At 46.4% G+C, this 25,990-nt stretch overlaps 1 protein-coding gene across 1 annotated transcript in view; it reads right to left on the minus strand.

Moving 5' to 3' along the window:
• The window catches only part of ESYT1 (extended synaptotagmin 1), a 180,734-nt gene that overhangs the window by 46,412 nt on the left and 108,332 nt on the right, over positions 1-25,990 (minus strand). Inside the window, exons 14-24 of the mRNA XM_075336983.1 lie at positions 23,262-23,333; positions 22,662-22,748; positions 22,422-22,571; positions 21,468-21,605; positions 14,463-14,639; positions 14,291-14,373; positions 11,129-11,177; positions 9,561-9,650; positions 2,525-2,620; positions 715-786; positions 52-138 (exon numbers count right to left, since the gene is read on the minus strand). Coding sequence (XP_075193098.1) covers positions 52-138; positions 715-786; positions 2,525-2,620; positions 9,561-9,650; positions 11,129-11,177; positions 14,291-14,373; positions 14,463-14,639; positions 21,468-21,605; positions 22,422-22,571; positions 22,662-22,748; positions 23,262-23,333 — 1,101 coding nt within the window. The remainder of the gene's footprint in view (positions 1-51; positions 139-714; positions 787-2,524; positions 2,621-9,560; positions 9,651-11,128; positions 11,178-14,290; positions 14,374-14,462; positions 14,640-21,467; positions 21,606-22,421; positions 22,572-22,661; positions 22,749-23,261; positions 23,334-25,990) is intronic.

The raw sequence follows: 25,990 nt of genomic DNA on the forward strand, positions 1-25,990 counted from the left end.
CAAAAACGGCTTATGTAAAAAATTCTCTCCAGAATCTGATCTCTTACTAACCTGTAGCTGCAGAGTCTCAGTTTTGGGGTTCTTGACTAGGAACACACAGCTTTCATCCCACACTGGATCACTGTTCTTTGAGGTGACCTAAGGTAAATAATTATAATTAGTACACATAAAAAAACAAAAAAAAAAAACCCCAAAACATAATTTAGCTGCACTTTATAAATTAAAAATGATAAAATACAAGAGAAACATGGAGAGCGGAGCGCTCCATACAAAACTCATGTTATGTGTAATACGCACATTCCCAATGAGGTTCTGCATGAAGCATGACAGTTTTATCTGGAGTGCTTTTTTAATTTATTGCCTACTAAGGAGGTTCAATGTTATTTTAAGGAGGATCTGTCACTACTTCTGACATGTCTCTTAGTAAATACTGTGTTATGTCATTCCTCCTGATCATTCGTTGGACGGTGTAGGGACAACACCTTTCTCAATATTGGCAACAGACCCAGGCCAAGTTATTCCTAGATTTCTAGATGAATGGCTTGATACAGAATTCTAAGGAAACACGCTCCAGATTTCATGAAGAATGCATGTATTTCATATATTAAGACATATAATGGATTGTGACAGGTGCAATTAAACCTAAGCTGCAAATAATGAAATGGAAAAGTAGGAAGAATAGAAAAGTACATACAAACTGGTCCTAAGAAATACCTTAGTCTTGTAGGAGGCTTTCCTCACAGTTATTTGTGCACTTGCATTAGGTAGTTTGGCCCCTTTCTTCACCTATTTAAACAATAAGTTGTAGAGTAAGAAAAGTGAATATATGTAAGAGCAGGTAAATGTATAAGAACTGGGCAGTGTAAGGGAGAAGAGAAACAAAAGACAAAGAGCCTGATTCAACAAAACCAGCATCCCATCTTGATGAGGGGCCGTGATGGAGTCAGATGCTTCTGATTCATGTACAGGTGCACTCCTCTTCATAAATCTTACTCTAGTAAGGTACAGGTATGAGATTTTTAGTTTACAGAAGGCCACAGCTTGTTATGAATTAAACAAGCTGTGGTGTCCCAGCTCCGCTGAGCACCCAACTCCACATATTGTGATGGAGCTGGGAGAAATTGGTGTGCAAATGTAGGTGTATCTCTGAGTTGCACTGAAATTTTACGACTTTTCAAAGTATCTACACCAGAATTCTGCCATGAAATTTTTTGTCTGTGCATCCACCAGACTTCTGCGCAACAGAACCGATTGTCCCAACCCCATTTATAAAGGCAAGAGATTCCACTTATTAAACCTGACAGGGCACACCTGTGAAGTGAAAACCATTTCTGGTGACTACCTCTTGAAGCTCATAAAGAGAATGCCAAGAGTGTGCAAAGCAGCAATCAAAGCACAAGGCGGCTACTTTTAAGAAGCTAGAATATAAGACATTTTCAGTTGTTTCACACTTTTTTGTTAAGTATTTCATCCCACATGCGTTAATTCATAGTTTTGATGCCTTCAATGTGAATCTACAATTTTCAGAGTCATGAAAATAAAGAAAACTCTTTGAATGAAAAGGTGTGTCCAAACTTTTGGTCTGTACTGTATATATTACGCACATACACACACCTATATTCATTCATTTGTATATCGGCCACAGCGAATATCCACCCATGTATTAATTGAATGCCGTGTGCGCTAGTCATATCCTATATTTGTTGCATTTGCAAAATATAGCAGTCATTCCTTGCAGTGTACAGGAGATAAAAGGATATGCTACTGCTTTAATATTATATATATATTTTCAGTTTGCTATTGTAAGACACATTGAAAGATTTATCAATTATGTAATAAAATTATTAATTTTATGAACTGTCGAGTATGTAGTAACTTGCTATTAAGTAAGTTTCTTCTTCCTTTAAAAGGATTTTGCATATGGGGCTGAAAACTTACAGGCAGGTAGTTGCTACCTACCTGCCCATTCTGTTTGTCGCAGGGCTCTGCCAGCTCAGAAAAGTTACAAACCACTCATGATGGCGCTTCTATTAACGTCATGTTGACAAGGCAGAGTCTCCTCTTCTGCTCTGTTGACGCGACGTCATCAAAGACGTCATGCTGATTGACAGCTAGCCTCTGCTGCCTAACTATGGTGAACCGGTTGTCAATCACCATATTGTCTGGAGTGACGCCTCATCAACAGAACAGAGGGGAAGAGGAAGAGCTGCTCTGTTGACGAGAGGTGAAATGAAGCAGGGGAATCTAAGTCTAAGCTCATACCCATGCAGAACAGGCAGTACTTAGCAATTACAGGACTTTTAGTTCTTAGCCTCATACACAAAAATAATAAAAATCTTGGATAATCCCTTTAAGCCATCTCAGGACTTTACCATTAAGAAATAAGATGCATTTTACAACTTATTAGCCATGTTTTGCGCTTTCCATAGTGGTTTGGCTTGTAAGATGTGCAATCTGCTTAAAAACTCTGCTACAATTTGTAAAATATAGATAAAAGGAAAGACTGTCATGATAACCAACTCACCGGCAGATCACTGGCTCGCTCCAAATACACACACAGGAGGGCAGTGGAGAAATCTTCACTTTGTGCGGACTGAGTAAGGCTGTTCACCATCTGTACCTAAGAAAATATAATTATATAATATATAATAATACATTAAATAAGGGCAGCAGGCTGGCTCAGGGGTTAGCACTATAGTTTCTGGGGTCTTGGGTTTAAATGCCACCAAGGATAATAACTGCAAGGAGTTTGTTCTCCCCGTGTTTGTGTGGGTTTCTTCCGGTTTCCTCCCACACTCTAGACATTTTGAGAAAGAATTTAGATTGTGAGCCCCAATGGGGACAGTGACTGATATATGTAAAGCGCTGTGGAATTAATGGCACTATGTAAGTGAATAAAGAAGGGAATTTTGTTACTTACCGTAAATTCCTTTTCTTCTAGCTCTTATTGGGAGACCCAGACGATTGGGGTATAGCTACTGCCCTCCGGAGGCCACACAAAGCACTACACTAAAAAGTGCAAGGCCCCTCCCCTTCTGGCTATACCCCCCCGTGACATCACGGGTTCTCCAGTTTTAGTGCCAAAGCAAGAAGGGGGAAAGCCAATAACTGGTTTAAACAAATTAACTCCGAGTAACATCGGAGAACTGAAAAACCGTTCAACATGAACAACATGTGTACCCGCAAACAACAAAAAAATCCCGAAGGACAACAGGGCGGGTGCTGGGTCTCCCAATAAGAGCTAGAAGAAAAGGAATTTACGGTAAGTAACAAAATTCCCTTCTTCTTCAGCGCTCTATTGGGAGACCCAGACGATTGGGACGTCCAAAAGCTGTCCCTGGGTGGGTAAAGAAATACCTCATGTTAGAGCTGCAAGACAGCCCTCCCCTATGGGGAAGCCACTGCCACCTGCAGGGCTCTTCTACCTAGGCTGGCGTCCGCCGAAGCATAGGTATGCACCTGATAATGTTTGGTGAAAAAATGTGCAGGCTCGACCAGGTAGCTGCCTGGCACACCTGTTGAGCCGTAGCCTGGTGTCGTAATGCCCAGGACGCACCTACGGCTCTGGTAGAATGGGCCTTCAGCCCTGAAGGAACCGGAAGCCCCGCAGGACGGTAGTCTTCAAGAATTGGTTCTTTGATCCATCGAGCCATGGTGGCTTTAGAAACCTGCAACCCCTTGCGCGTACCAGCGACAAGGACAAAAAATGCATCAGAGCGGCGCATGGGCGCCGTGCGGGAAATGTAGATTCTGAGTGCTCTCCCCAGAACTAACAACTGTAAATCCTTTTCATACCGGAGAACCGGATGAGAACAAAAGGAAGGTAAGGATATATCCTGATTAAGAAGAAACGCGGATACAACCTTAGGGAGAAACTCCTGAATAGGGCGCAGCACCACCTTGTCCTGGTGGAATACTAGGAAGGGAGCCTTGAATGACAGAGCCGCCAGCTCAGACACTCGCCGAAGCGACGTGATCGCAACCAGAAAGGCCACTTTCTGTGACAGGCGCGAAAGGGAAACTTCCCTCAGAGGCTCGAAAGGCGGCTTCTGGAGAGCAACTAGTACCCTGTTCAGATCCCATGGATCTAACGGCCGCTTGTACGGGGGCACAATATGACAAACCCCCTGTAGTAACGTGCGCACCTTAGGAAGACGTGCTAGACGCTTCTGAAAAGAACACGGATAGTGCCGAGATTTGCCCTTAAAGGGAGCCGAGCGACCAACCTCTTTCCCAACCAGATTGCAGGAGAGAAGGCAAAGTAGGCAATGCCGATGGCCAGGGAGACACTCCCTGAGCAGAACACTAAGATAAGAATATCTTCCACGAGTTGTGGTAGATCTTGGCAGACCGCGGCTGGCTAGCCCGTCTCATGGTGGCAATGACGTCGTGCTCACGGTCGACCGACGGTGAGGTGCCACAGATCTCGGTACCACGACCTCCCCGGCCAGTTTGGGGCGACGAGGATGGTGTGGCAGCAATCGGTAGCTGGAACTGTGACCAATCCTGAGCCAAGGCGCCTGTCGCCAGAGCTCTTTGATCGTAAGACCGCGTCATGAAAATCGGGACCTTGTTGTTGCCGAGAAGCCATGACGTCGACGTCCGTCTTCATCCTGCGGCTACAGATTTCTTGAAAACAAACGGGTGCAGAGCCCATTCCCCTGCGTCCACGCCCTGGCGACTGAGGAAGTCTGCTTCCTAGTGTTGTACGCCCGGGATATGAACAGCTGATATGGTGTATGCTCTGTCTTCTACCCATAGCAGAATCCGCCGGACCTCTTGGGAGGCTTGTCGACTGCGTAGTCCGCCTTGGTGGTTGGTGTATGCCACCGCTGTGGATAGTCCGACTGAATTCGGATCTATTTGCATTCCAGCCACTGCAGGAAGGCTTGCAGTGCAAGATACACTGCCCAGAGCTCCAGACCACTGAGTTGAAGAGTGGACTCCTCTGAAGACGGTCTTTGACCGTCTGGAAAAGTGACACGTTCCTGTGTAGGGACATCGACTTCCCTCCCATAAGCGAAGAATGTGCTATTGAGGCGGACGCAGATGAAACTGCGTGAAAAAAGCTCGCCTCTGGATGAGGCGCCTCCTTGAAGGAGAGACTGCCCCCTCGTCTGTAGTGAACGCTGTTTGTCCAGCGGAAGCTTCACTATCGCTGAGAGAGTGTGAAAACTCTCCAGGAGATGCCAGCGATTGGGTTCAACCTTGAAAAGTTGAAGACCCACCCGAAACTCTGGGAAGGGTCCAGCGCCATGTTCAGGTTGTGTTGGCATGCTTCTAAAGGAGAGTGCCTTGACCAGTAGATTGCCCAAGTAAAGGATCACAGAGTGACCGTGAGAGCGCGGGACTGCTCCCTCTGCTGCCACGAACTTGGTGAACACCAGTGGGGCTGTCGCCAGCCAACGGGTATGGCTACGAAACGAAATATTCTCGTCTTTAATAACGAATCGTAGCCAACGCCGGTGCCTCGGAGCAATCGGCACGTGTAGATAAGCATCCTGATGTCTATTGATGTTAGGAAAACTCCTTGAGACAGAGAGGCAATGACGGAGCGGAGTGATGCCATCCGGAACCGCCTGGTTTTCACGTGCTTGTTAAGCAGTATAAATGCCAGAACGGGACGGAAGGAGCCGTCCTATTTTGGCACCACGACCAGGTCGGAGCAAAATGCGTATCTGGTTCCTGAAGAGGAACAGGGATTACCGCTCTTTCCGCCTGCAGAAGAGCCTCGGCTCGGTCGGTGCGGTAGTTTGAAAACAAACTGACTCTCACTCACAGGCCCTTGACCTGCGGTAGGTAAATGCCGCTAAAGCGGGGGAGTCTGCCCCCCCGCGGTTGCGGAGTGAGAGGGCTGAAAATTATGAGGAAAAACACTTTGGTAGCGGGTCCTCCGGCTGCCTTCCCCGGGCGTGATTGAGCCCGCTAGGAATCTATGCCCTTCTGGGCTTTTTGAGTCGTCTTGGATAGTTGAATGATTTCATTCAACCCTTACCAACAGACTATCACTAGATAAAGGCAACCTGGTTAAGCACTTCGTTGGAAGCAGCCTCTGTTCCAATCTCTCAACTACTAGCCTCTGCGTAAAAACACGGAGTTGGCGGGTGCCACTGACGTCCGGCTCGTAGAGTCTCGGACAGCAATAACAGCATGATTCGCCATGCCGACATTGCGAGTTAAAGACGCTGCTGGGACCGAGAGTACCTGTGACAGCGACCCCCTGCGCAATACTAGCTGAAATAGCTTGGAGTGCCTTCACGGCTGCGACTGCCGGAGCAACCGACCTGCCGATAGCTTCATAGACAGATTGCAACCAGAGGCCAATCTGCCTGTCAATGGCATTTTGAAGTGAAGTCCTATCCACCACTACAACTATAGATCTAGCTGCAAACATGGAGATTGGGGGATCCACATTTGGATACTGGGTCTAGCGCTTGACCACGTCAGGGGGGAGCGACACGTGTCTCATTAATACGGTCGGAGAAACGCTTATCGTGATAAGCGTGTCGTTTCTGGACTGCTTCTCTGGAGTCAGAGTGCTAAACAAGTACTCAATATACGCTTGAGATACTGAAATAGAGATTTCTCTTGCTGTGAAGCTGACCCCTCCACTGGAGGAGTTGAGGGAGAAATACCCAACCTTTCGTTGATGGACGCAATAAGATTATTCACTATAGCGTCACCATCCGGTGTATCCGGATTGAGAGCGGTCTCAGGATCAGAGTCCTGAACAGCTACGTCTGCCTCAACGTACAGAGAGTACTCCAGCTGGGACCTTGACCAGTGATGGAGTCGAGGGCTAATCCCATCGAGCCCGCTTAGGCCATCTGGGACTGTCGACCGTGTCGGATGCCTGCTCTCTGGGATGCCTGGAATCACTCTGGCGCCTTGAGATGCTCCAAATCAGGGCGGCCAGGGTCATTGCAACCATATTGCCCACGGTCTGCTTGGGGTGCAAAGTCTGTAAGATGTCAGTCATAGTCACAGACAATATATATCAGCGGAAAAACTGCAACTTCGTCCCTGTCTCTGGACAGAGATCACAGGTGGTTCTTTTGGCCACATATAGCAGAGACCCCGGTTGAGCAATTGCACGCACTGGGGGTCCTGGAACCGTATGACATGCAGTACAAGCAGCATAGAAAGCCCGTGCATTGGCAACTTGTCTTTTTCTGCTGTTGTTGTCTAGCTATCTAAGAGCCTAGCCGAGGATAGCGACCGTACAGTGAATAGTCATACAAGCATGAAGTACAAATAAACACTTCAGTACATGTAGTACACGCAGCATTGAAAACTTGTGGCTTGGCACATTTGCTCTTCTGCTGCTGTTGTCTATTTATCTAGGAGCATGAGACAAGGATAGCGACATACAGTGAATGTATAGCATACAAGCCTGACAGTAAACACTGCAGCCCATGCAATCCAAGCAGCATTGAAAGCTTGCGCGTTAGCACCCTAGCCTTTCTGCTGCTGTTGTCTATTTATCCAGGAACATTAGCCAAGGATAGCGACATACAGTGAATGTATAGCATACAAGCATGACAGTAAACACTGCAGCCCATGCAAGTCAAGCAGCATTGAAAACTTGTGCCGTAGCACCATTGCTCTACTGCTGCTTTTGTCTGTTTATCTGGGCGCATTAGCCAAGAATAGCGACATACAGTGAATGTATAGCATAACAATAAACCGTGCAGCACATGCAAGCGAAGCAGCATTGAAAGCTTGTGCCTTAGCACAAATTGCTCTACTGCTGCTGTTGCCCAATCTGACAGTAAACACTGCAGCACATGCAAACGACGAAGCATTGAAAGCTTGTGCCTCAGCAGCATTGCTTATTTGCTGCTGTTGCCTAGAATAGCGACAGTACAGTACAGTGCATAGCATATCAGCACACAGCCCAAAAGCCCACTTCAGCATTAGTGGTGTCAGTACTGCTTACCGCCCGCACAAGAGCGGGTGTGAGGTCGCCCAAAAACCTGTGACTGGTTCCGTTCTCCCAGAGTGGAAACCATAATGGCTGCCGGCTTCTCTTCCCCGTCCTGTGCAGAGGGGCGGGCCGTGGGCGAGCCCCAGCCAAGAGCGGGAACCCGGCGTCTCACTGTGTTCAGTGAGAGGGGGCTGGAGAATGCAAAGCAGACTCCAGCTCCCTGCGCTGAGCTTCTGTACAGCGTCCCGCCCCTCCTCTGACTGGCAGGGCTGGGGCGGGAACGAAACGAAAACTAGGCCGCAAAGCCGGGGACTCGAGTAATAAGCGCGGCCGTCCTATGTGCACGGCCGACGCCGAAGTCCCCCGGCGCACCACAAGTCCCAGCCGCGCCACAATGTAAAAAACAATCAGCAGCGGCCGGCGCGGCCGTTTTCAATACATAAATTCACTCAGCAAAGCTGCAGTGAATAATAGCACCAGCGCTCCGCGCTGTTGTCCCCGGCGCACTAACACTCCCAGCAATGCTGGTGTGTGTGTGCGCGCTTGCCCGGGGACACAGAGTACCTTGATGTAGCAGGGCCCTGTCCCTGACGATACTCAGCTCCATATCCAGCAGGTTCTTTTGGGTCTGTGGATGGAGCTCGGTCTCTGTGCCTGGAGACCGGTAAGATCCCACTTCACCCAGAGCCCCTCATGGGGATGGGGAAGGAAAAACAGCATGTGGGCTCCAGCCTCTGTACTAGCAATAAGTACCTCAACCTTACAACACCATCCACGGGTGAGAAGGGAGCATGCTGGGGGCCCTATATGGGCCCTCTTTTCTTCCATCCGACATAGTCAGCAGCTGCTGCTGACTAAAATCTGTGGAGCTATGCATGGATGTCTGACCTCCTTCGCACACAAAGCTAAAACTGGAGAACCCGTGATGTCACGGGGGGGTATAGCCAGAAGGGGAGGGGCCTTGCACTTTTTAGTGTAGTGCTTTGTGTGGCCTCCGGAGGGCAGTAGCTATACCCCAATCGTCTGGGTCTCCCAATAGAGCGCTGAAGAAATAAATAAATACAAGTAATAGCAGTCGATAAGAACAGAATGACATTATTTGATTATGCAAGAGAATAATACTGCCAGATCAAGACAGGAGCAAGTCCTCTAAAGGCCACGTCTCACTAAGCGACATCGCTAACGACATCGCTGCTGAGTCACGGGTTTTGTGACGCAACAGCGATATCGCTAGCGTTCTCGTTATGTGTGACATCCAGCAACGCCCTTGGCCCCTGCTGTGAGGTCGCTGGTCATTGCTGAATGTCCTGGACCATTTGTTTTCAATGTCGATGTCCTGCTGGACAGGACGCATCGCTATGTTTGACGCTGTGTGACAGGGTCCCAATGACAGCAGAGATCGTTATACAGGTCGCTACTGCGACCTGTATCGTTACTGAGTCATTGGTAAGGTCTGACTGTGTGACATCTCACCAGCGACTTACCAGCGATCTTTATCAAGTCGCACCGTTTTTGGGATCGCTGGTAAGTCCCTAAATGTGACGGGGGCTTTAGAGTACTAACTTATCAAACAATGTAGAGACATAGGCAGTGTAATACAGACTACAACCAGCATGAGGTTGATAAGAATTACCTGATCGAGCTGAGAGGGATCCATAAGCTGAGACAAACACTCTACTTTGACATGCAATCTTCCGGATTTTACGCCTTCCAAGGGCAGCCACTGTTGGTTGGTAAAGGAGTGAGGACAGTTCAGACATTACTGTTATGTATCATTTGTTAACAATTAAAAGTTAACAATTTAAATAAATTGAAGGGGTTGTCCACCATGGTTCATCTTATTAATGAACCCATGAAATTGAGAAAAAGAAGGATACTCATCTCCCGGACTGGCCCGCTCTTCTGTAGTTACCAGCAAACCGACGGGGGACATTGTGCCATCAACATGCAATGTCATGTGAACATGGCAGCCACTGATCGACTACCGCATTCACATAGTTATGTACAAAGGAAACACGGAGATTTAAGCGTGCAAAATAGAACTGATCTTTATTGCACATACAAAGAAAACAAACATCTGTGCATCAGGATAGTTGAGGACAAGGAATGGTCACAGTGCCAATGCCTCCCCCGCAATACAATGTATATAGGCAAATAAGCCGTATAGCCAAGGTAAGTAGAGATAGTCAAAAAGTGCTGCCATGCATATAAGGTGCAAAATGCTAATTAATTCATAATATAGAGGAACAAGAGTTTCTACAATATGGCATATATAAGACAATATAGGCAGTTACAATAAATTAAAGACACAGCATAGTGCTCCCATACATAGAAAGTGCAAATGCAATATAAATCAAAACATTGGCATTGAAGACTATCTTATCAGGATGGCACTCAGGAGGCAGCAAGGCACAGAGGAACAAAATGAGGGGCCTAACAGCCGTTTCGAAGAAGAAGCGGGCGGACGACCCGGAAAACAACTGTCAGGACCCTCATTTTGTTCCTCTGTGCCTTTCTGCCCCTTGATTGCCAAGCTGCCATCCAATTCCTCCGCGATCAGGGCAGCAGATCAAGTCATCATGCCTGAGACTGCTGCCCTGATTGCGGAGGGTCTCTATGGATTCCTATATGACAATGATATGGTAACTACACCTTAGGGTGAGTGATATTATTCTAATAATTGCAGACATTGTCTGACTGGGGATCCATGGACACTCTCCACTACTATCACTGTTAGTATTGGTGGATATCACCGGATAGAGATAGATATATATATATATATCTATTATATTATATTATATACCCCCCCCCTTTTCTTGTGTATGCTTTCCCTTCATACCCTGCACCTGTCAATCAATAAATATTCATTAAGTGCATTGAATGTCTGATCGCTTCTTTTTCCTTGTTGTGTTATACGGCTTATTTGCCTATATACATTGTATTGTGAGGGAGGCATTGACATTGAACCATTGTGACCATCAAGATTTCCGTTGTTTTGTCGGCATCTTCAACAATTCTTGCAGTCAAACATGATGGAACCATTGACCTTTAATATATGTGATCACAGCTTTATAGATCTTGTGTTACTTTTAGGTCTTACACTTTTGTATTACACAGGTTTTCTCTAATTTTGTCCAACTTTATAAGCACATGTGAATATAGTTTATAGAATACAGAAGATGAGAGGATGTTCGATATTACCTCATCAATTGTTTTCTGCTTTAGCACATTTTTCACGGGAACTTTACAGCTGAAATGAAAGGCGTGACAAATCAGGAACACATCATTGCTAAATAATGCAGATCAGTGCAACACATATGAAGCAAAATTATCTGAAGCCGTTACAAAAGCAGAGAACTTTATTGCAGAAGTTCATTGTATCCAGTGACAGGAATGGTACAAATGCTCCACTTCAATAAGGATTAGGTGATTTGCTCATTTGTCATTTTTTTACATTTCCAAAAGGAATAAGAGAAAAAGTATATTTGTAAAAAAAAAAAAAATAGTTCAGAACGGTTATTCAAAGGGGAATGAAAAATGTAATAATGTAGCCCTTTAAGGAGAGATGACAGGTGCCCCTTGGGAGGTCAAAAGGGGTCAGTTTTGCTCTTCTTTCATTAGCCTGTGAGTATTCAACTTTTCTTAAGTCTGACCAGGTGACTAGTCCTCTCTAAAGGATTATTCTCAAATGGTTTTCAGGGGCACACCGTTCCCCTGCCGTCCACCTTCCGGCTTGCTGGAGGGGCTCCGCTCCTCAATGTTCGACAGCTCGGAACCCAAGCACAGTTGGGACATCGTCCTGGACGATTGCAAAAAAAAAAAATACAGAAACGATGCGCACAAGTGACACGCCCGCCCCAGGGTCGGGGTCACTCGGAACCGGACCGGACTAGTCCGGGGATGTCAGTGGTGGCGGGGGGGTCCGGCTCCATGACACTGGCGGTGTCTCAATAAATAATAAAGGGAGGACGATGATGGGAGTTGTATTTTTTGAATAAGATGAAGTTCGTGACGCCACCTTTGGTTTTGCGGCTATATGGTCCGCCGCTGCGGGGCAGTTGGTGATTATGCAGCTGAGGTGATCTTGCTCCCCCCACAGGTGGAGCAGGTAACCCCGGGGCAACTGTTAGGAAGGTCTATGATGAAAATGGATGGGGCACAGGAAGAAGCATACTGCATGAGGCTTTGCAGTCAAGATGTTTACTCACAATTTATTCCAAAACTGCAGCTGACCGGTTTCCCCGTAGTGTGCCAGGATTCACTGTTGTGGGCCTCTGCCGATCCTGAACAGGTCAAGGGTCAGTAATGATGCACCCCTCAATGTGCCTTTCCTTGCCGTCTCTTTAGCGTTGACCTTCTCTGGACTGTCCTGTGCCTCCGCCACCGAGCCCTGACTAAAGGGTGGCTGACCATGGTCCTTTTGAAGCCTCCATTGCAGAGGATGGGTGGCAGGTTGTGGCCTCAGGTGCCTATAGCAATCACCCGGGCCGTCGGATTGCTAAAAGAAATGTCTATCTTCCTGTCTGGGGACCGTCCCCGTTATTGCAGCCAGATTCTCCACCCCAGTATTTTTGGTGGAAGAAGCCCAGGGAGGCCTCTCGCACATCCGTGGCAGTCTGGAACCCCTTCTCTGTGTCACCTGGGTCTAGCAGGACCCCCAGGGTCTTCACCTTGAAGTAGTGTCTCCTACTCCTTCTGGCTGAACTCCTTCTCCCTCGACTCCTGTCAACTGTCACTCCCTCTGACTAGAACTGGCCGGCTCTGACTGGTTCTCCAACTACTCCACTGACTCCTCCCACACTCCGTCAGGCTCCACCCCTTCAGGACAGCAAATGGGACTTAAGGCTCCATAACCAGATATACTGGTCACTGCTTCTCAGCATTAATGGAGTACCTGCCTTAAACCCTGACCCGGTGTGTGACCTAACAATTGGTGTGTGCAGGTTGTGTCTGTGAACCGGTAGATGACCCCCTTCCTACCCAGGATGGGATACCACACGTCTCGCTGAGGTTGAGTACCTCTGTTGCGACGGAAGCCTCAGGGGCGCCACACTCACCTGGAATAATACGCAATTTATTGATAACGCAAAAGGTGCTAACAACACCCAAACATAATTAAAACATTTACAGGTAATGCTAGGCGTCCAGAACCACTGTGTGTAACCACATAGGACTGTAAAGGTTGAAATACATTGGACAGAAATACATGCAAATATTAAGCGGTGTGTGTATACCGCATAATATCGCCATGTGTTTCTGTGCAATGAATTTCAACATTTATATTCATGTGGTTACACACACTGGTTATGGACACCTAGCATTACCTGCACGTTTCAATTGTGTGTTAGCACCTTTTGCGTTATCAATAAATTGCACATCCTTTCTATATTTTTTCTTTTTTCCAGTTGTTGCCTTAATACATGATGTAGCCCCTATTTATTATTAGAGCTTTTCTCCGAATTACCATCCTGAACTCTGCTCTCCGACGCTGCAGGCAGAGCTTGCAAGTGAGGCGCTCATTGTCTAGGTGGACAGCCATCGCTCATAGACCTAGGCAATCAGCAGTAAGCTAAAAGGGCTAGAATCATTCCATTCTTGAGAAAGGAGCGGATTTTTAATCAGAAATGTGCAAACTTTTTACTGATTTAGATCATGTGCGCACGCGGCAGTTTTGTTTCTTCAGCAAAAAACACACCCCTGGCAGAAAAACGCATATAAAACGTATTCATTTTTGCAGCGTTTCGGTGCGTTTTTGGGGGCATTTTTGCATTACATTCAACAAAAAAATGCAGGTCAAAAATGCAGAAAGAAGTGACATGCTGCTTCTTTTTTCTGCAACCAAAGCTGCAAGGAAAAAAGAAGCAGCGTGTGCACAGTCTTTCTGAAATCTCAGACTTTGCAGGAGGAGGACTGCATGTAATTTTGGCTAACAAACTGTACCCAAAAGTGCGGCAAAACGGGACAAAAAAAAAAAAAACGCACCGTGCACACAGGGCCTTATGAAGATGAGCCTTTAAAGAAGTTGGCCTATCTAGACAAACAAGCTGGTAATTGGCGAATTGCCAGCATTGTGTTATAAATTTGCACATGAAATCAGTGGATGAAACCACTTTCCACAGGGGCGTTCACATGCTGCGTTATTCTATGTGGCTGTCAGTCACAAGCATCAGTTGCACAAAGGGACCTACTTACAGGTAACAAGAGGACCTTGTAAGAGGCGATCAACGGCAGCTACTGCCGGCTGTAAATAGTGCGTGTTCTGCTCACAGCTACATTGTAGTGCAGAACAGATGATTATTCCTTTTCCCAATATGTTATGTAAAGTGGAGCAGACATGGATGGGATTGTAATTCACATACTGACCTTCCAAGAACATCATCTTTGTCAATATCTTTATCAAACAAGAGAAACTCAATATCTTGTCCAGGGACATCAGTCACCATTATCTGCGGAATAAGCACAATGACTTCATATCATATTACCTGGTAAAAGCATGCTCAGCGTATACAATAAAGGCTCGGCATGTAGAGAATACCTCAAAGGTCTGATCCCAGCGTGGATTCAATGTCTCTTTTATTACTTTGGTTTGCACAGATTTTCCTCCAGATCGAATCACAACATAAGGGTCAGACTTCCCTTTAATCATTCCTCCCATGAAGTTATCCTTTGCAATAAGGTTTTCTGCTTCGATAATGAAAACACGGAGCACATTCTAGCACAGGGAGGGAAAAAAAAAAGTTACCTCGATATGAGATTTCTAACAAAGAGTAAGTCTAAATTCAGACATCCATGAAACAACTAAGGACTGATGTCCAGCCCTGGACAGTCTTATTAGGCACACATGTGGCTGTTGAGGTCTGTCAGGAGCCCTGCGGCCGGTCTGTATATTGCTGCCTGGTCACTGAATAATTCACGGAAGTCTGAATTCTGCCAAAATGTCACCAGAAACCTATTCTCTTTTATTTATTTTTAATTGTTTTATTAAAAACAGTTACACAACAATAATAGATATATTCCAAAAGACTTTTTCAGAAGTAGAAAACAAAAAGTACAACAATATGCATTGTTCTTCAAAATGTATACATAAAAGGAGCTACTCGGGTACACGTATCATTATATAGTTTGATTTTAGCAAGTTAAAACCCTTGTTGTGTTGAAGAAGCAGAGAAACAATATACAAGTTACATTTTTGCAATCAAACCTGACGTAGAACCTAATAAAACCTTTTGCTGCCCACTGTAACATTTCCACTGATATCTCCAAACTAAATGTAACCTATACTGGTAGTGTAAATGATACCTCAACTGTGAAAGACCATCTGTGCCGATGAGTCCCATGTGTCCCGTTCCTTATCAAATAGTGTATCCTCTATTATAATACACTGATTTGTCATATGTGATTATTACAGAATCAACCCAGGCCCTTAACATTGGGGGAGAATTACTCATCAGTCAATTTCCTGGCAAAAAAGAAAGTTTCTTTAACCCCTTAACGACCTTGGACGTACTGAGTACGTCATGGTGACATGGTGCTAAAGGACCCATGACATACTCAGTACGTCCTGGCGAAATCGCGGTCCCGGAGCCCCGGGGAGTGAAATTTATTTACTTAAACGGTGGATTCGGGAAGGAGGGGACCTCTGCCTGACGTCAGGAGGGGTGGTGCCTCCTCCCCGAACCTACAGAGGCTGTGATTGGCTGACGAACGCCGCTCAGCCAATTACAGCCACTGTAATGTTCCAGCCATTGAAAATGGCTGGAACATTGAAATTCAGCCCTGATCAGTGCTGCTGTAGCACTGGCCATTGGCTGGAGCTGGGTGATCGATGCTTCACCCGCCCCCAGCTCTGATTGGAGAGACCGGTCTTGTGACCGCTCTCTCCAATCAATGTGGATCTGCGGCCTGTGACCGTCCCTGGAAGCCGAGGAGAGCGGTAAGTTGTTGTCCCCGCCGCCCGCTCCTGTCCCCGATCGCCCCGCCGCCCGCCCCTGTCCCCGATCGCCCCGCCGCTGCTCCCACTTCACCGCTGTCCCCGCCGCTGCTCCCGCTTCACCACCGCTGTCTCCGATCGCCCCGCCGCTGCTCCCGCTTCACCGCCGCTGTCTCCGATCGCCCCGCCGCTGCTCCCGCTTCACCGCCGCTGTCTCCGATCGCCCCGCCGCTGCTCCCGCTTCACCGCTGTCCCCGCCGCTGTCTCCGATCGCCCCGCCGCTGCTGCCGCTGTCTCCGATCGCCCCGCCGCTGCTGCCGCTTCACCGCTGTCCCCGCCGCCATGCTCCCGATGCACCGCTGTCCCCGCCGCCATGCTCCCGCTGCACCGCTGTCTCCGCCGCCATGCTCCCGCTGCACCGCTGTCTCCGCCGCCGCTCCCGATCCACCGCCGTCCCCGCCGCCATGCTCCCGCTGCACCGCTGCCGCTCCCGATCCACCGCCGTCCCCGCCGCCATGCTCCCGCTGCACCGCCGTCCCCGCCGCCATGCTCCCGCTGCACCGCCGTCCCCGCCGCCATGCTCCCGCTGCACCGCCGTCCCCGCCGCCATGCTCCCGCTGCACCGCCGTCCCCGCCGCCATGCTCCCGCTGCACCGCTGTCTCCGCCGCCGCTCCTGATCCACCGCCGTCCCCGCCGCCATGCTCCCGCTGCACCGCTGTCTCCGCCGCCGCTCCCGATCCACCGCCGTCCCCGCCGCCATGCTCCCGCTGCACCGCTGTCTCCGCCGCCGCTCCCGATCCACCGCCGTCCCCGCCGCCATGCTCCCGCTGCACCGCTGTCTCCGCCGCCGCTCCCGATCCACCGCCGTCCCCGCCGCCATGCTCCCGCTGCACCGCTGTCTCCGCCGCCGCTCCCGATCCACCGCCGTCCCCGCCGCCATGCTCCTGATCCACCGCCGTCCCCGCCGCCGCTCCCGATCCACCGCCGTCCCCGCCGCCATGCTCGCCACTGTCCCCGCCGCCGTCACACCCACCTTTTTCAGCCGCTGCTGCCCCCGATCGGCGGCGGCCGCCGCCTCCTTCATCGGCTGCCCCTTCTCCATCGCCACACCACCTATCCCTCCATGTGCTGCAAGCCACCCTCCCCCCACGTGGGGGGAGGGTGGCTGGCTTGCAGCACATGTGGGGGGAGGGTGGCTGGCTTGCAGCACATGTGGGGGGAGGGTGGCTGGCTTGCAGCACATGTGGGGGGAGGGTGGCTGGCTGGCTTGCAGCACATGTGGGGGGAGGGTGGCTGGCTGGCTTGCAGCACATGTGGGGGGAGGGTGGCTGGCTGGCTTGCAGCACATGTGGGGGGAGGGTGGCTGGCTTGCAGCACATGTGGGGGGAGGGTGGCTGGCTTGCAGCACATGTGCTGCAAGCCAGCCACCCTCCCCCTACATGTGCTGCAAGCCAGCCACCCTCCCCCTACATGTGCTGCAAGCCCCCCTCCCTCCCCCTACATGTGCTGCAAGCCCCCCTCCCTCCCCCTACATGTGCTGCAAGCCCCCCTCCCTCCCCCTACATGTGCTGCAAGCCCCCCTCCCTCCCCCTACATGTGCTGCAAGCCCCCCTCCCTCCCCCTACATGTGCTGCAAGCCCCCCTCCCTCCCCCTACATGTGCTGCAAGCCCCCCTCCCTTCCCCTACATGTGCCATCTCTCTCTCCCATCAGACTCTGCCCCCCTCCCCGATCTGCTGCCTGCTCTCTCCCATTTTCCATCTACTGCCCCCTCTCACCCTCCTCGATCTGTTGCCTCCTTCATCTGCTGCCTCTTCTGTCTGCTGTGATCCTGCTGCCTAGATCCATCCTGTAAGGTAGGTATCCCCATCTCACCCCCCCCCATCCTCTGCCGCTCCTCCATCCGCTGCGCCATTTCCCATCATCCATCCGCTGCGCCCTTTCCCATCCTCTGCCGCTCCTCCATCCGCTGCGCCCTTTCCCATCTTCCATCCGCTGCGCCCTTTCTCATCTGCCGCCCCGCCCTCTCGCATCGCATTATCCAGCGCAGTTGCTCGCTTCCAGACTGAAGTGGATGATGCGATGCGAGACTCGTGCATTGCTCTCACGTTTGGCACTGGTCTTGGCAGGCGCTCATTTTTTTTTTTTTTTCTACTGATGTCTGTATTTTTTATTTCGCCAAACTAATTTTTTTTGTATGGGGGGGGGGGTCTAGTTTCCAAAATGGGATCACATGTGGGGGAGCTCCATTGTTTAGGCACCTCAGGGGGTCTCCAAATGAAACATGGCGTCTGCTAATAATTCCAATCAATTTTACTGTGAAATGGCGCTCCTTCTCTTCTGAGCCCCGCCGTACGCCCAAACAATTGATTTCCACCACATATGAGGTATCGTCGTACTCAGGAGAAATTGCACAATACATTTTATGGTGCATTTTTTCCTGATACCCTTGTGGAAAAAAAGCTACCTGTTTGAAAAAACAATTTTGTGGTAAAAAAAATAAAATATTTTCACGGCTCAACATTACAAACGTTTGTGAAGCCTCCAGGGGTTCAAAGTGCTCCCTAAACAGCTAGATAAATTCCATGAGGGGTCTAGTTTCCAAAATGGGGTCAATTGTGGGGGAGCTCCATTGTTTAGGCACTTCAGGGGGTCTCCAAACGCAACATAGCGTCCGCTAATAATTCCAACCAATTTTGCTGTGAAATGGCGCTCCTTGCCTTCCGAGTCCTGCCGTGCGCCCAAACATTTGATTTCCACCACATATGGGGTATCTGCGTACTCAGGAGAAAATGCACAATACATTTTATGGTGCATTTTTTCCTGATACCCTTGTGATAAAAAAAGCTACCTGGTTGAAGCAACAGTTTTGTGGTAAAAAAAAATTTTTTTCTTTTCACGGCTCAACGTTATAAATTTCTGTGAAGCCACCAGGGGTTCAAAGTGCACATCAAACATCTAGAAAAAATATTTGAGGGCTCTAGTTTCCAAAATGGGGTCACTTATGGGGGAGCTCCATTGTTTAGGCACCTCGGGGAGTCTTCAAACCCGACATGGCGTCCGCTAATGAGTGCAGCTAATTTTGCACTCAAAAATTCAAATGGCGCTCCTTGCCTTCCGAGTCCTGCTGTGTGCCCAAACATTTGATTTCCACCACATATGGGGTATCTGCGTACTCAGGAGAAAATGCACGATACATTTTATGATGCATTTTTCCTGATACCCTTGTGAAAATACTAATTTTTATGGCTAAAGTAACATTTTTGTGTTAAAAAAGTAAAATTTTCATTTTTTCGTCTACATTGCTTTGGTTGCTGTGAAGCTCCTAAAGGGTTAATAAACTTCTTGGATGTGGTTTTGAGCAGAGTGAGGGGTGCAGATTTTAGAATTGGGTCACTTTTGGGTATTTTCTGTCGCCTAGGTTTCTCAAATCACTCCAAATGTGATGTGGTACCTAAAAAAATTTTTTTTTGTAAATTTTGTTGGAAAAATGAGAAATTGGTGATGAACTTTGAAACCTTCTAACTTCCTAACGGAATTTTTTTTTTTTTCAAAAATTGCGCTGGTGTAAAGTAGACATGTGGGAAATGTTGTTATTTAGTAACTTTTTTGTGTGACATATCTCTCAGATTTATGGGCATAAAATTTCAAATTTTGAAAATTGCAAAATTTTCAAAATTTTCGCCAAATTTCCGAAATTTTCACAAATAAACGCAAAACATATCTGCCTAAATTTACCACTGACATGAAGTACAATATGTCACGAAAAAACAGTCTCAGAATCGCCAGGATCCGTTGAAGTGTTCCAGAGTTATAACCTGTCAAAGTGACACTGGTCAAAATTGCAAAAAATGGCCGGGTCTTTAAGGTGAAAACAGGCTGGGGGCTGAAGGGGTTAACCCCTTCCCTCCCAGGCGTTTTCCCTTTTTGCTCCCCTTCTTCCGAAAGCCGTAACTTTTTTTTATTTTTCCGTCAATCTTGCCATATGGGAGCTTGCTTTTTTGCAGGACGAGTTGTGCTTTTAAATGAAATCATGAGTTATACCACAAAGTATACTGGAAAACGGCAAAAAAATTCCAATTGTGGAAAAATTGGAAAAAAAAGGGTGATTGCACAATTGTTTTTGGGGCATTTTATTCAACATGTTCACTATATGGTAAAACTGATGTGTTGGTGTGATGTCGCTTTGTAGATACCAAACATGTATAGGTTTACTTTTATCCAAAGGGGTAAAAAAAAAAAAAAAAAAGTGGTGCACTTTTTGCGCAATTTTACGCGACCCATAGCGTTCTCATTTTTCGGGATCTATGGCTCAGTGAGTGCTTATTTTTTGCGTCGAGCTGACGTTTTTAACGGTACCATTTTTGTGCAGATGCTACGTTTTGAGTGCCTGTTATTGCATTTTGCGCAAAATTTATTACAACCAAAAACTGTACATTTTCTGCCGCTATGCACTGTATTAAATCAGGTTAATTGATTTTATATTTTGATAGGTTAGGCATTTCTGAATGGCGATACCAAATGTGTATTTTTTTTTTAACTGTGGTGCCACAAATCATTCAGCTGAAGTACATAAAGCTCTGACGGCAGCAGCAGAGATCATTGAGGACACGCCTGTGGTCCGCAAACAGCAGGTAAGAGGACACCGAAGCAATGGAGGACAGGTGAGAAAAACCTTTTGTGTGTATGTGAAAAATAGCATAATAGGCAAGAAGGGTAGCAGTGTGAGGACATTACTGAAGGATGGGCACATAACTGCAGGGCACAAGGATGGGGCACATAACTACAGGGCACAAGGATGGGGCACATAACTACAGGGCACAAGGATGGGGCACATAACTACAGGGCACAAGGATGGGGCACATAACTACAGGGCACAAGGATGGGGCACATAATATTTTATTGGCATCTATTTTTATTTTTGAAATTTACCAGGAGCTGCTGCATTTCTCACCCTAGGCTTATACTCGAGTCAATAAGTGTTCCCAGTTTTTGTGGTAAAAGTAGGTGCGCGCTGGCTTATATTCGGGTCGGCTTATACTTGAATAGTTATGGTACCTTGTACTATTTCATTATAAATTTTATTAAAGTTCTCTCCCAATATGCAGTATATGGTGTATTTTGGAAGGTCTATACACCTACATTGTGTTCTCAGGTTTGGCCTTTTGCATTTGAATTCTGTACTGCAGTAATTATGAACAATAGAGCTCGGATGTTAACCAGGATGTTTACTCTGGCCTGTCTTCTTCAGGTAACAATGCCAACTTTATTGTGTGTCACACAATGATGGTTATTCTCTGTCAGTGCAGTAACTAGAATGTCTCATAGTTAGCATCGTATGATCGTCAATCATGGGGACAAACTGCTGCTGAACTTGTAGCAGAAAATAATATATTAATGTTATGAAGGTTATGGAAAGAAACAGATAATGGGTGGTCTCATTGCTGGGCTCTCTATGATCAGCTCTTATTCATAGTAAACTCATCAATAATTGTCAAGTTTCCACTAACTGCGCTTCAATAAATACTCAAATGGGAGACAATAGATGCAACATAGCTGTGACAAGAATACTAAAATATTGTAACATTGAAATATAAAACCAGATCTAACCTCAGTGCCGAAGTTCTCAGGAGGGCTGGTTTTATTCGGCCTTGGGGGCCTATCCACACTGGAGCCACAAGTTGCCTCCTCTATGTCGGAGGTTTCAGATCCCGTGACTGCACATATAGTTGGGTCCAAATACAGAATCTGCATGGAAGAAAAAACAAACGTTAAGTTTTTGTGTTTATTTGTTGTTAAATTATCTAAATCTGGGCATAGACGGTAACATTAAAAGCACCACACTTATTGCAGTGCTGGTGTGGTGACATTAATCTAAGTTCCCTATACTTAGTTTCATACTTCCCAACCGCTGTCTCCATCTGTTAATGGCGCTGCTTCGCTCGATCTCCAGCAGTTTGTGACCTGATGGATCGCTCCAATATTTCTGATGATCCGGAAGCCATAGCTCAATATAAAAGTCTATGACAGCCAGAATAAGGCTCCCAAAAAGGCCTTCTGGAGCTCACTAAGGAACTCATGTTACATGTTTTACAACCCCAATGATGAGGATTTCCTTTAAGAACATATTTTTATGTGCATACCATAATGATAGATATCTTTAATAATATATTTTTTATATTTATATAATGCTAGGATTCAACAAGTTCCTTAACACATAACAGTATCACGGCAGCTCCTGTTACAAGCTTGTAGTGACCCATGATAAACCTCATGATCGGGTATGTCTGCAGGCAGAACATAGGGGTGATAAAAAGAATTAAATATAATTTTGTTATTTATGCAATTTCCTAGTATTTTAGTGTAAGATTGGCGAAGGTGACCAGCACCACACAGGCCAGTCCTTATTACATATACAGTAGTATTCCTTTTACTAATAAGGGGAGTCTGGCTGCTCTCATTAATATTACATAATGGGATGATCCAAAATTCTTCAAAATTCTATTAATGAATCTCTAAGCACATGGCTGTAGGGTCTATAGACTGAGCAAATATCAGTATTACCCTCATAACGAGCTTCAGATAGATTCTGCTTCTTTGGCCAGAGTTCTCGAGCTGAAACCACTGGTCTAAGGTCAATTGATCAGCAGAAAGGATCCTCCCCAAGGGAACCGACAAAGTGCCCAAAGTCTGCTGGCGATCATCATCTTTTACCTGGTAAAAAAAAAACCAAACAGGTCACGTTCAATCTGAGACTGCGACCAGCTGACTACAGTGGTATCACTAGAAAAGATCTGCGCTCACCTGGATGTCAAGGTCATGAAGGCTAGGGTTACGTAGAAAGAATCGGAACGGCTCTTCCCATACAGGGCTGTTTGTGTTGAACACAGTCTGCAAAATCAAACACCAGAGTGCATTACTTCACTGTATCAGGGGTCACTGCCTTCTGTTACAGCCATTGCAGTCATAACTTACTGTCTACACAGAGAAAACACTAGAATGTCAGATCAGTTCCCAAATAATACCACTGATTTATAAAGGAGTCGGTTTTCATGGAACAAACAACATCGCAGACTATGCCATTTAGTGTAAAAAATACCAAATCTAGAAAAAGCAATATTAAGAAAAAAAAACGCAAACCACTATTGAGAATAGAGTCTAATCTGGCGCCGACCACAGCCATTGAATAGCGTATGTGGGAAAACCATTTGTGGCACAAATTTGAGTGTATGCCTTGTGATGGTGTGAACGCAGCAGTGCCAGCAGTCTGAATATAGCATGGCCGGCGAGTTCCTTTTGCTGGATGTAAGTTTAGATCCATATACTCTTGTGATATACCTCTACTGTACTTACATAACATAGTTCTCCATTGTGACAATGCTTTTACTGACCACTGTACCTTACCTTGCTTTCATGTGTAACGTCTTGTATCGATATCTGAACCATAGGATTGGGCTGTTTTATTGACTTCTTTAGCTATGAACAAAAACAAATATCAAATTATGACAATTTGAAGGGGTTTTCCTGACTATAGACAAATATCTGCAGTCATTCTATGTTATTGTACATTGCCGAATCATGACTGTGTGCAATAAACACACTGAAACGATTCACATGTTCCCAGCTTGACCAAGCAGTGACCACAAGTATACAATTTGTGTAGTCGTGTTCATGTGCTGATTAGATTTTCATTGACTTCTTTCAATGGAGCATTGAGAAAAGCAGATTAAAATCTAGTTACCGCAACTATGCAATTCATATACTTGTCATCATGTGACCCTTTACTACCAATGGGAATACTGTGGAATCATGACAGTTTTCACCTTGCACACAGCTACTATAGCACAATTTGCATAAGGACTGGCTTTAGAAATTTGTCTAGAGCCCCAAAAACCTCTTTATTATAAAAATGTCTGCTAAGGATTGTAATAATAATTGGACTACTAGTATTTCCCCCCCCCAAAAAAAATCTCATGATTTTTCAAAATAACGTTACAAGAATTACATAAGCCATGACACAACCAAATATATTCAGATGAAAATATAAAAAGAAACCCCACATCAATGACTTACTTAGAAATATGAAGTAACAAGACATATTTACTAATATTACAATGAGGTTTCATCTTTACCACAGGGTATTCTCAGGAAACAAAATTGCATGTTTTATGCACTAGAATGATATCAGGATGCTGCTAATTACAAAATGATATCAGGAATGATAAATATAAGATCTCATGTCAGAAACCATTAAATAATGATTTCATAGGAGACATAGGATAAAAAAATAGGGTTTAGCAACAGGACTCGCTTGACTAGGTTTACATCATGTTCATATGGTTGTATGCATTTACATTCAGTCTCGACAAACATACCATATATAGTAGAGTATAAACCGATCAGAGTATAAGCCGAGGCCCCTAATTTTACGACAAAAAACTGGGAATACTTATTGAAATTCAGCAGCTACTGGAAAATTTCAAAAATAAAAACGACAAAATGTAATGTGCCCATCTGTGTGCCCTGTAGTAATATGTCCATCCTTGTGCCCTCTAATAATGTAGCCAATCCTTGTCCGCCCCTTATAGTGATGCGCCCATCCATGTGCCCTATATTAATGTGTCCATCCTTGTGCCCTCTAGTAAATTGCCCCATCCTTGTGCCCTCTAGTAATGTGCCCCATCCTTGTCCGCCCCTTGTAGTAATGTGCCCCATTCTTTCCCCCCCCCCCCTTGCAGTAATGTGCCCATCCTTGTGCCCTGTAGCCCCATCCTTGTCCCCCCTTGCAGTAATGTCCTCATCCTTGTGCCCGGTATTAATATGCTCATCTTGTGCCCCATCCTTGTTCCCCCTTGTAGTAATGTGCTCATTCTTGTGCCATGTAGTAATGTGCCCCATCCTGGTCCCCCCTTGTAGTAACGTGCCCCAGACTGAAATATCTTGCAGTAATGCCCATCCTGGTCCCCTTGTAGTAATGTGCCCATCCTGGTCCCCCTGTAGTAATGTGCCCCCTCTTGTAGTAATGTGCCCCAGTTTGGCGCTGAAAATCATTCAACTGCAGTAAAGCAATGACTGTAGACAGCAGCGTCGGTCCTATGCACCAGACGCGATCATGCAGGGATCTAGGTGCCTGCAAACCACAAGAAGCAGGTAAGAGGACACCGGAGCAATGGAGAACAGGTGAGAATATTTTTTTTGTGGGAACCTCACTAGAGTATAAGCCAAGGGGAGCGTTTTCATCATAAAAAAAAATAGGCTGAAAAACTCAGCTTATACTTGAGTATATACGGTAATCCATGCACAGTGTGAACCAAGCCTTATATTACTTCTTACTTGGCGCTGTGTAAGGGGAATATACACGCAAAGTATTATGTTGGTAAAACTACTATCCTGCTTACAAGGATAGCCCCAATACCAGATTGCCAAATATTTATAATAACTTTGAGAATGGCAATGATGGAGACATATTTAGGGCCCCAAACACATTTGAGTAAAGTTTGGCAAACCCACTGATATCAGTGGGATCTACAAAATCAAATGTGTATGAGGGCATCAAGACTCTCCACCGAGAAATGATCCCTGACTGCTCAGAAGGGTCCACCATGTTGACTTTCTGACTGCCAATCTGGTTATTCTGGTTATAGTCACGGTCAGGAGTGTAACAGTGGCTCTCACATAAAAGAACACAGGAGCGATCCACAGGGCCAAGGATTCCTGTGTATGGGGACTTGGGAGAGATGGGATGGACGTCGGCTGAACGGTGTTTCAGCCAACAGCTATCTAATGTGTATAGTTTTAGGCTAAGATCCCACCGTGTATTACGCATGCGTTTAATGTACTAGGTCTTTTTGTTTTCACATTGGAGAATAGCAACTCACCAAATGTAACTTTACCATGGCATGTACTATACCATGGCATACATCACAGCCTTATACCAGAGTACCACATCAGACTTATACCCCGACATATTCCTTCAGCACAAAGCTCTGTTCAGATGTGAACATAGTCTAATATACATTGATTACACCTGCACACAGCTAACATCTGGTTTTACTGTTTTCTCAGCTCCGACTTGCTTGACAAGTAAAAGGCGAGAACACAAATTATCGTGTCTGACACAAGTGGCTCTTTGT

This window comes from Anomaloglossus baeobatrachus, chromosome 2 (genome assembly GCF_048569485.1).
Source record: "Anomaloglossus baeobatrachus isolate aAnoBae1 chromosome 2, aAnoBae1.hap1, whole genome shotgun sequence".
Classification (NCBI taxonomy): Eukaryota; Metazoa; Chordata; class Amphibia; order Anura; family Aromobatidae; genus Anomaloglossus; species Anomaloglossus baeobatrachus.